Source organism: Diceros bicornis, chromosome 7 (assembly GCF_020826845.1).
Source record: "Diceros bicornis minor isolate mBicDic1 chromosome 7, mDicBic1.mat.cur, whole genome shotgun sequence".
NCBI lineage: Eukaryota > Metazoa > Chordata > Mammalia > Perissodactyla > Rhinocerotidae > Diceros > Diceros bicornis.
The window spans coordinates 65,566,915-65,578,226 of NC_080746.1; the positions used below are offsets into that span (position 1 = coordinate 65,566,915).

General features: G+C 39.1%; 2 protein-coding genes across 2 annotated transcripts; one reads left to right on the forward strand and one right to left on the reverse strand.

Moving 5' to 3' along the window:
- Positions 1-2,223: 2,223 nt before the first annotated feature.
- On the forward strand, positions 2,224-3,210 carry LOC131408814 (olfactory receptor 2D3-like). The gene has a single exon (XM_058545863.1). The coding sequence runs from the start codon at positions 2,266-2,268 to the stop codon at positions 3,208-3,210; it is 945 nt and encodes a 314-aa protein (XP_058401846.1). The 5' UTR covers positions 2,224-2,265.
- Positions 3,211-9,167: 5,957 nt separating this feature from the next.
- On the reverse strand, positions 9,168-10,115 carry LOC131408806 (olfactory receptor 2D2). Its single transcript, XM_058545858.1, has one exon. The coding sequence runs from the start codon at positions 10,113-10,115 to the stop codon at positions 9,168-9,170; it is 948 nt and encodes a 315-aa protein (XP_058401841.1).
- Positions 10,116-11,312: the final 1,197 nt, after the last annotated feature.

The window sequence follows — 11,312 nt, forward strand, 5'->3', positions numbered from 1 at the left end:
AGCATGGCTTGATAAGCAATGCGTTTATCCATCCCAGGCATCTGAACCTGCAAACCCCGGGCCACTGAAGCAGAGTGCATGAACTTAACCACTATGCAACCGGGCCGGCCCCCTTTGGCCCAATTTTTAATTGGATTATTTGCTTTTTTGCCATTGAGTTGTATGAGTTCCTTATATAGTTCAGATATTAACCCTTTATCAGATATATGGCTTGCAAATGTTTTCTCCCGTTCCATAGATTGTCTATGCATTTTGTCGATTGTTTCTTTTGCTGTGCAGAAGCTTTTCAGTTCAATGAATTCTCACTCATCTATTTTTGCTTTTGTTGCTTGTGCTGTTGGTATCATATCCAAGAAATCATTGCCAAGACTAATGTCCAGAAACTTTTTTCATATGTTTTCTTCTAGGAATTTTATGGGGTATTAGGTGATATTAGGCCTAGGAGATTCAGAAACTCTCAATACTACTCTAATCCTCACCATTCTTCCCTCAGAGTTCTACAAAAGAAACAATAATGAAAAATAAGGCACCACTTTTTAATTAATCGGGCTAGCTCCTAATATCACTCAAGTTCAGAGCTCAGATAAGCTTGGGTTGGAGTATTTGGTCTACTTAAAGCCCTTCAGGGACCTCGACTTCCCTTACAGCTTAAATCCCTATTGTATTGTCATATTACCTTCTGGCTGGCAATATGATGCAGAAGAACAAAGTAATGATGAGTAAACCTAGGCACCATTCAAAAACAAGAGAATAGAGCAAGTCAAGTCCCTAAGGAGGACCTTGTTCAACTTATCAGTCCAGTCTCAGGAAGAAGAGAGGAAATAGAAATGTGCATGAAATTTTAAAGCACAGTAACTCTACCCAGCAGTAAACATGGGTCCATCGATATCCCAGAATCTTACAAAGCAGATTTTCACTCCTCCTGGGAAACAAATAACTAGTGAAAAAGGTATTGATCCCTCTCCCACACTATTGAGAACTGAGTCAAAGGATATGAGTATTTGTCTTTTAATACATTTTCCAAAATTATTTTCCAGAAGGATTGTACTAATTTTCCTACCCACCGGCATCATAAAAATGTCTTTTTCCCTGCACCCTCATTATACAACTAACGAATTCTGCCTCTTGTTAGTTGTGTGATTTTGGGAAAGTAACTTAAAAGTGCCTCAGTTTCCTCATCTGCAAAATAAGATTGATAGTGTCTACCTCATAATGTTATTGGGACAATGTAATCATATAAAACCCCTAAAGTAATACCTATCTTGTGTTAAACGCTCAATAAAATACTAGTTGTTATTCTTTGTCGTGGTTGTTGCTGTTAAAATCTTAGCTAATATCTCAGGTGAAAAATGTCTCTTGTAATTTTACTTGTTGAGTTATAATAGTACTAAATATTTTTCTTATATTTAGTGCATTTCTTCTTTGTAAATAGTCTGTTCATGTCTTTGGCCCATTATTTATGTAATAAAATATTTTAACTTTTGTCTGGCATCTCCATCGAATATTTTCCTCAGTTTGTAGTTTATCTTTTAATTTTCTTTATAATATTATCTCACAGAAGTCTTTCAATTTATCTTGTAAACTCAATACTTGTTTTCCTTCATGGTTTCTTACGAGGCTGTTGTGATTTTCAAATCCCTTCCTATCCAGACATCACAACAATTTTAACTTCTTTTTTTTTATTTATTGTTTCAGTTTTAATATTTTCCCCTTTAATACAAATAGAATGGCCCTTAGTGTGTGAAGCGCTGCTTTATTTTTAAACCCAAGTAAAGTTTGTGTTTTTTAAGAGGTTAAATGAAGTTTTTGCCTAAAAAATATTCTACGTTTTTCAAGGATATGTTATAACTAAATATTTAGTAGTTTTGACTAGTGAGTGGTGTAGATTTATGCATGGCAATAGTCTTAACAGTATACACAATCATTTTTTACCAATATGTATATAGCCATTTAGCGAAATCCACATAAACTCTAATATCTTTACATCAAAACTAGTAAAGAATGCTTCTACAATGTCATACTTTATAGAAAAAGTGGCCCTGGGGGATGGGATTTTGGAAAATATGAAATGGATTTAAATTACAACCAAGTAATAAGAATAAAAATGTTCTATTTAGTATCAATAAGAATAAGTTGTGTAGCCAAAATTAGAAATATCCAATTAGGTGTCAGTTGTAAATGAGCCTCTTCTACAGGCACTAATATCATAAACCCAAAGTTTGTTCTTTTTGTCTGTGCCAAACAGGTAAACAGGCATAAATCTCAATGGGAGAAGGAAACCAAACCTCTGTGGCTGAGTTTATCTTCCTTGGCCTTTGCCAGGACTTGCAGACCCAGATCCTGCTATTTGTGCTTTTCCTCATCATTTATCTCTTGACTGTGCTTGGAAACTTGCTCATCATCATTCTCATCTTCATGGATTCTCGACTTCACACGCCCATGTACTTTTTCCTTATAAACCTCTCTTTCGCAGATCTCTGTTTCTCTACTAGCACTGTCCCTCAACTCTTGGTCCACTTCCTGGCAAGGAGGAAAATTATTTCTTTTTTTGGGTGTATGACACAGATTATTGTCTTACTTCTAGTCGGGAGTACAGAATGTGCACTGCTGGCGGTGATGTCCTATGACCGGTATGTGGCTGTCTGCAAGCCCCTGCACTACTCCACCATCATGACCCAACATGTGTGTCTCCAGTTGGCCATAGGATCCTGGGTCAGTGGGGCACTAGCGTCTCTGGTGGATACCGCCTTTACTTTCCAACTTCCCTATCGAGGACAGAACATTATCAATCACTTCTTTTGCGAACCTCCTGCCCTCCTGAAGCTGGCTTCTGCAGACACCTACAGCACAGAAATGGCCATCTTTGCAATGGTTGTTGTCATCCTCCTAGCTCCTGTCTCGCTGATCCTCGTCTCCTATTGGAATATCATCTCCACTGTGACCCAGATGCAGTCTGGGGAAGGGAGGCTCAAGGCCTTCTCCACCTGTGGCTCCCATCTCATTGTTGTTATCCTTTTCTATGGGTCAGCAATTTTCACCTATATGCGGCCAAACTCCAAGACTACAAAAGAGAGGGATAAGATGATACCTGTGTTCTATACAGTGGTGACTCCAATGTTGAATCCCATAATTTATAGCCTGAGAAACAAGGATGTCAAAGGGGCTCTCAGGAAACTAGCTGGAAGAAAGTCATTTTCTGAGAGGCGATGATCTCTGGGTCTGACTTCTAGAGCTATGGTAACATTCTTAAAAGAAGAGCAGAATTTCAGTAAGCACTTATGAATTAGGTCATTTCAGGAAGAGTATGAAAGTGAATGATGTGTTATAGAAACTGTGATTATTCCACTCTAAGCTAGAGCATAGAGAAGAAATAAAAGGATGAAATGTTAGGTTATATCCTGATTATGAAAAGTGTCCAGTGGTATTTTGAAGGAGTTTGTGGTTAATTTAGCTAGCATGGACATGTTTTAATCATGATCACAATTAAATCTAGGAGGTTTAAACTGAGTTATCCTGAAACAATGTCTAATATGAGTTGCAAGCATGATTCTAAATCAAAAACATTTCAACTTGGATGTCCCAGTCATACAAACCTAGGAGTAGGCTCTGATTAAAACAATCAACATATCTGGAATAGTCTTTAATACTGGGATCATTTGTGGCCCAGAGCATTTCAGCTTGTAAAAAGGCACCAGAGGCAATAATACTTCCTATTTCATGATGTTCTCTCCTGAAAGCTCCAGAAAACGTTTTTGTATCATCATTCCAGATTTCATATAAGTATAGACTATCAGAGTAAAAAAGGAATTCAACAGTCATCTAATCTAACCATGTGTCTGAGGCTTAAACCACCCCATAATATTTCTATCGAGTAATTGCCCAGCATTTGCCTAAACAAGAATGATACGGCTCCTGACTCTTGGATTCTTTTCTTTCATATACAAATAGTTTTTACTATTAGAAAGATGTTCCTCAGAGTAAGTCAAAATCAATTTTTCTGTATCTTGAACCCACTTTCCCTAGTTTTAGTCTTAGAACAATTTTCACCATCCTTCTATACTCACTGAAGTCAGTTTCTATAGTTGCCCAAATTTAATTCTCACAGCCAACCACTCAAGAGTTCCCTTCAAATTCCTTTATCTGACATGCTTTGGTACCCTGTATTCCTCTTAGTCATCCTCCTTTGAATGAACCTGATTTACCCAATGAATATCTCTTCAGAAAGCAAAATAGAGATTAGAATTTTGGAAATTGCAGTTTACTAATCCAAGGTTGACCCCTCCGTAGACTTAGGTGCCTGTAAGCCACATCTCACTGTGACTCAACTTCTCTAGAATGCTCAATTCCAGAGTCTACTTCAGGTTCTCCTGCACCCTTAGTCAAAATTAACTAGCTGACAGCTGCTTCCTTCTTTTACCCAAACTTTGAATTCCTACAGTTACCATGAACATGGGTCCAGGAACAACAGACCTCAGATTGACTCTGCAATAGAAGACATCCCCAGTGAAAATATATCTAGCAGCTAAATTTCTTGTTTCTTTCATTCATGCATCCATGTGTTCATTTTAAAACCACTTACTGACTCTTATTTCATTTTATCTTATCCAACTCTAGGTGTATCCAGTATGCCCAGAGCAATGACTGATGCATAAAGTGTTTAATACACATTTTTGCACTTGTCACTATCCTTTTAAAATTACTGGAGCTGCATTACAGGAGACAAACTCTAATCTGGGGTGTGATGATCAGAGAAAAACCCTTATTCAAACAACAAGTTCTAGTTGAGGTGATATAGATAAGGACAGAAAATTAATAGTTGAAGCTGGTAACTTGGCTGACAGTGATGATCAGGACAAGATCTATTTCAGTAAATGGTGGGAACATAAGAAAATGGAAACGGAAAGTGTAGGCACTAATTTCCAGAATTTTCACATGAGAGAGAAGGAAGAAATAAGGTACGGCTTGGAAAGTGGGGTTGTGAGCTTTTCATTTTATTTTATTTTAGATTCCTAGGTCACTGCTGCCTTTTATTGAAGACTTTAATCCCTAGCTCACTACCACTCTCCACAACACACTGCTCCTGTTATAGATTTTGGTTATTTTAATTTTCACATAGAATGAAATGTTCTAACATTCTGCATTCTCAGAATTCCTTGATCTGCCTTCCTCCAATAATCTCTGCCATTCACTCCTATGGTTATATCTTAAATATTGCCATTACAGGTCATTGTATCCCCACTGTCCAAATTCTGAACCCACAGAATCCAGAGCAAAATCAAATGGTTGCTGTTTTAAGGCACTAAAGTTTTGAGACAGTTTGCTAAGCAGCAATGCAACTCTAACGCTGAGAGAATCATGCAACCATTCACTCCATCAAAATAGATGCCAGCGGGGCTTTTTCACATAACCAATAAAAAGCTGCCTTCTTGAAATTATTACCTCTCATGCTATGGAGGGAGAGGGGAAATAAAGGGCCACAAAGCTTCTAAAGAAAAAATATTTAGTACACTCACCCAAAAATCATACTAAAAATGATGTATTGATCAGGGTTCTTAGGTGCAAGTAATTGAAACTGAGTATGTATAAGTTAAAAGGGAAAATATAGAAATAATGGTAATTCTGTTCCTGCAGCCAGAATCACAGGCCAAAATCATAGCCGAGTCTGATGAGGACATCACTGCCATTCAGCACTAGATGGCGCAATTTACACTGCCATCACCGTGAGCTCAGCCTCTGCTGCTAGAGCTGCTAATTCGCTGAGCCTGGAAATTATCATGTTACTGCTTCTTCTGCTACTGACAGAAAAAAAGAAAAAGAAATTGTCTGCTGACAAACAGTACCTCTGTCAGGTGTTCAAGGTTAACATCACTAATGACAAATCATGTTGATAGTATGTACCTTTGACATGATATAAGGAAAATGGCACTCTACCTCTGTGAACTTCCTCCACAACACCTAGAATCCCAGTCTAATCCTGAGAAAAATGTCAAATTCCAATAAAGAGGCGTCCTACAAAGTACTTGACCAGTACTCCTGAAAACTGTCAAGGTCAAAAAACAAGGAAAGTCTAAGAAACTGTTGCAGCCAAGAGGAGCCTATGGAGACATGACAACTAAATGTAATGTGGTATCTTGGATGGGATCCTGGATCAGGAAAGAGACAGACGATAATAATCAACCAACCAACAAAAAAAACAAAATGAGGAAATCTGAATAAAGTATGGACTTTAGTTAATAATAAGGTATCAATGTTATTTTCTTAGTTGTAACAAATGTACCATAATAATGGAAGATGTCAATAATAGGGAAAACTGTGGGGAGTATATGGGAATTTGCTGTACTATCTTCTCAATTTTTCTGTAAATCTAAAGCTATTTTAAATAAGTCCATTTTTTTTAAAGAAAAGAAAAGAAACTGCCATCCTTGCTTTTTCACGTCACTAGCTCTTAATTCAAAGCCTAGACCAGGTGTATCTAATTGATTGAGTCCAGGTTACACGCTGTGCCCTAACTGCAATGGAAACAAAGAAAGTGAATTTTGTGTATATTTAGCTTCTGTGGAAGGACACAGACTCTAATTTCCCTCAAGATTCACAGAAGACTATGAAGATGGAAAGGGCATTCAGATGATCAGAAGCCAAAATTTGACAAATGTTCATTACACACGGCCCATGAAACCAAATCACACCCAGTAATGTCTTGATTACCTACAAATTCCAGATTGACCAGTGCAAGTCACAATCTACACGACACAGTATTCTGATAACGTGTAGAACACAGAAGGTTGAGTAAAGGGATACACTAGCTTAGCGTAGGGAATGCTTCTGTTGGGTGTTAAGACAGTCCTCATTTGATTGTGTTTACTAATACATTCCAAATGCCTAGTACAGTATCTGGCACATATTAGATTCTCAATAAAAATTTGATGAATGAAATATATAAGTGATCAAGGAAAAGTGTTGGCATAAGTCAGGTCGAGTTTTCTCTGCATTTTTTCTTAAATAAATACAGACAGGCTCTAATTCAGAAGAGCTGGATTTCATGATGATAGAAGGGAATGGAGTTTGTAGCAAACAATTCTATGCATCTTAAGGATCTAGTCCCAGATGGCTTCAGAGTCCTTTACTTTACATTGAAAGTCATATACTGAGAGAAACTTGTGAAGTTGTGCCATAAAAATAGCTGGAACTTCGGTGAGATGACTGCAACCTGAAAATCACCCTTGTTCAATTAGACAGCAGTGTCCAGGCTTCAGTGCACATTTGAACACACATGGTCAGAAGCTTCACACCTATGAGAGGTATGAGACGAAGGCTGGTCGTTCTCCCTCCTATTCTGTGCCTTCTCCATTTCCCTGCACTCTTATTTGGCTGTAGATCATGTTTGAGCCTGTTTATTGACAATACTTTTGAGTTAAATTTTTATTTTGTCTAGCTGGTTAAATACAATTTTCATAAAGGTCAACCCCATCACAAACAATTCATGGCACACTATACCCCCAGTCTTAGAAAATATCATTCCACAATTCTGTCATATCTTTCTAATGGTCCTCTAAGTCTTGAAGCATTGAGTGAGAAGCAGTGGGACAATTATCAAGTGATCTGAGCTTGAAGCTTAGCTTTGTCATCTTTAGTTTCAGTGAATTTGGGGATGAAAATCTCTACCTTATAGTGTTGTAGTGATGATTAAGTTAGATGATATTTATAGTTTGCTTATGATAGTATGAGCACAGAAGTTAGCAAAAAAATTCTAGTTCCCATCTTGTTTTACCTTGGTCAACACATGGCCTGGATTTGAAGCTCTCTACTAGTTTAAGTTCTTCCTCTGGGACTCAATCCCAGACCCTCTCCTTTGACTCTTCTCTCTCTCTCTGCAATGTCCTCTCCACTCATAACATCAATTACTATCCACGCAGAATTGACACAAATGTTACACATCTAGCCCCAGACACCTCTAAGCTCCAGATGCCTGTATCTAACTGCCTATTTGACAATGCTTCCTGGATGTCACCAAGTATCTCACACTCAACAAGTGAAAACTGAACTCATGATCTTTAGCAAGATCTTTACCTCGATGCAAAATTGAATGAATCGGTGAGTCACTAAATGAGTGAAAAACATGTTAAACCATGTTACATGCAAGATGGTATCTTGTCGAAATTATGTCACTGTTTTTTGGTTCCAAGCAAATGGCGGAGAAAGGCGATAAGATGGGAGGGGTGGGGGACGAGAAGAAGGTAACAAAGGGTTGGCGAGTTTTACCCAACGGGATGCAGGAAGTGATGAAGTTTGACACGCCCTTATTCCCCCCACCCTGAGCGCTCCTGCATCCATCCATTGGTGGCCCTAGGCTTGGACTACACCATGGAGTGGGCAGGGCCTGGGGAAAGTGGTGCGACTGGGAAGGGCCCCCTGGTCTACTTGAGAGACTCCTGCCCCAGGGACATCCAGGGCTCCTTTCAAGGCTGTTGGGCCTGCGCGGGTTGGGGGGGTGGGCAGCGCACCTTGGCATTTATAAGGCCCAGACCCCACAGAGGCATTTATGGGCATTTAAGGGCCAAGTGTGGACAGGGTTTCCTAGTTCTAGCCCTGAGATGTCACTATTTCTTGTTGGTTTCCAAAATCCTGTCTTAACCTTTACCTGCTAGGTACAATACTCCTGTCTCTAATAAGAGTGTGAGAAGAAGGAGAGCAGAGCTCACATATTCAGCTTCATCGTACCCATGCTCTTCACTACCCACCTCAAACACACACGCAAGTTCATCTGCACGCACACATACATGTAGCACCTAGCTCACAGTAAGTGATTAAGTGATGCTAGCTAATATATAGATTATTTGATGACACAAAGAGATTCAGAAATAGAAAAAGATAAAGGAGTCAGAGTGAGATCAGGGATAGATAGTAATATATAGCATGATACAAAAGATAGTTTTTACAGGTTCCAGGGTTTATAAAATGTGAATGTTTCTAAGGGGTATGTTAACTCTTAGGTGCCAAAAGACCATGGTGCATGGATTATTGTCCTTCTTCTACAAAGGAAGTGCTGGATGAAGGATGGAGGGTAGATCTACAACAAGACCCAAGGATGAGAATTGTACCATATTCCAGTCTTGCTGAAGGAACTACTGAGTAAGTCTTACGAATAGGAAGCCAAGAAGGTGTCATTGTCAGTGGAAAATTGCAAGCCTGCATGGGAAATTCCTTGTGGCTGCTTTTCTCAGAGTTCCCTTCACATCCTTGTTCCTCAGGCTGTAGATGAGGGGATTAAGCATGGGGGTCACCATTGCATAGAACACAGACACCAGTTTTTCCTGTTCTTTGGAAGACTTTGGTGTCATGTAGGTGACAATTCCTGACCCATAATAACAGATGACCACCATGAGGTGGGAGCTACAGGTAGAGAATGCCTTGAGCCTTCCTGCAGCTGACTTCATCCTGACCACAGTCACTATGATGCAGCCATAGGATATAAGAATTAGGGAAACAGGTACGAGGAGGATCATGACACCCATGAGGAAAATGACCATCTCCGAAGTGCTAGTATCTGTGGATGCCAGGATCAACAGTGCAGGGGCCTCACAAAAGAAATGAGCAATACTATTGCTGCCTTGGTAGGGTAGCTTTAGTGTGAAGGTGGTGTCCACCACAGACACCAGAATGCCGCTCATCCATGATCCTGCAGCCAGCTGGGTACACACCTTCCACGTCATGATGCTAGGGTAATGCAAAGGGTTGCAGATGGCCACATACCGATCATAGGACATCACCGCCAGAAGGGCACACTGTGTACACCCAAAAACGAGGAAGAGTAGAAGCTGAGCTGCACAACATGTGAATGAAATGACCTTCTTCCTGGATAGCAGGTGGACTAGGGCCTGAGGAACGATGTTGGTGGAGAAACAGAGGTCAGCCAGAGATAAGTTGAAGAGAAAAAAATACATGGGTGTGTGAAGCTGGCAGTCAACCTGAACAAGGGACATGAGAAGCAGATTTCCAAGCACAGTGACCAGGTAGACACCCAGGAATAAGATGAATAGCAGCTGCTGGGTGTGTGGGTCATCAGAGAGTCCCAGAAGGAGGAATTCTGTCACCTGTGTCTGATTTGTCTGTCTCATAGTTTGTCTCTTTTTTCACTGTGAAGTCATTACACGCTGAACATAGGTGTATACAATCTATAAAATTCTATAATTCAGAGTTGAAGGGCTTAGAAATTTCCCCCAATCACTACCAACCATTTCAAGAAACTCCTTGATAAGGTTTTTAGGAGATGATCATGCTGCTTTAGTTGTAATGTTTTCAGTGTTGGAAAACTTAATACTTTATATGATGGTGCATTCATTTTTAGTGTCATCTGGCAAGTGTAGAGTAGATCAAAAGAATCATCTTCTTTATTCTTAATATCACACTTCTAATAATAAAAACATAGATTGAGTTTATCTTTAAAGTCATGCTATTTAATTTCACTTTATTATCAACTAAAATCCTTGACTCTTATTCTGCTCTTGCCACACCTCCCCCATCTCACGATAGTGTTGACTTTTTTAATTCTTTGGACATTCAATTGTTCCTCTTGTCTCTTCCCTGAGAAGACAGTCACTAAGGTATACGAAAACAAAAAGAGCCAAAAAAAGTACTTTGCAGAACTGACACTTTTCCTTGGACAAAATAACCTATCTTAAAAGAGCTGGGAAACCAAGGGGTAACTCTGGAGAGTGTGCCATAATCTTTGGCAATCCCATCCCCACTTCAGCTGGAGCTCCCAAATGTCACTCTTAACTGTCAGTGACGTTCCAAAATAGCAGACACACCACCACAACATAATTTCCATTTTAATCTGCAAGCTTGGCTCATTTTCTGTGTTCACACTAAATAGCACTAATCCACCACCTCCAGCCCATTGTCTCTCATTGTCTTGCTTTATCTGTCTGCTCCTCCCAGAGAGTAAAACTCCTCTGAAAACCATGCCTTTCTTTTTCATTTCTGTACTTTTTATTAGACAGCTTACAGCTTTATTCAATAAATTATCATTAATTAAATAAAGTAAATAAAAATAATTTGATCACATAGTTTAGGAGAGTTGTTTAAAAAGCCTGCCAGTATCCCTAGAGATTTTCCAAGAATTTGGAGCAATAATGAAATTTCATGGAGCTGTTTCTAAAAGAGAGGAAAGAAATTTAAAGTCTAAAGTTTAAGGCCATGTACAAGGTTGGGGCTATCAACCATTTATCTGCCCAGTAAAAATGCTACAAAATAATGTTTTAAATCCATTAAATAAAAAAATAAATACATCAAATAGAACATATAAGGTTATC

What these genes read in the sequence shown, in the direction of transcription:
- LOC131408814 (XM_058545863.1), top strand. Translation starts at nt 2,266, where the DNA reads ATGGGAGAAGGAAACCAAACCTCTGTGGCTGAGTTTATCTTCCTTGGC.
- LOC131408806 (XM_058545858.1), bottom strand. Translation starts at nt 10,115, where the DNA reads ATGAGACAGACAAATCAGACACAGGTGACAGAATTCCTCCTTCTGGGA.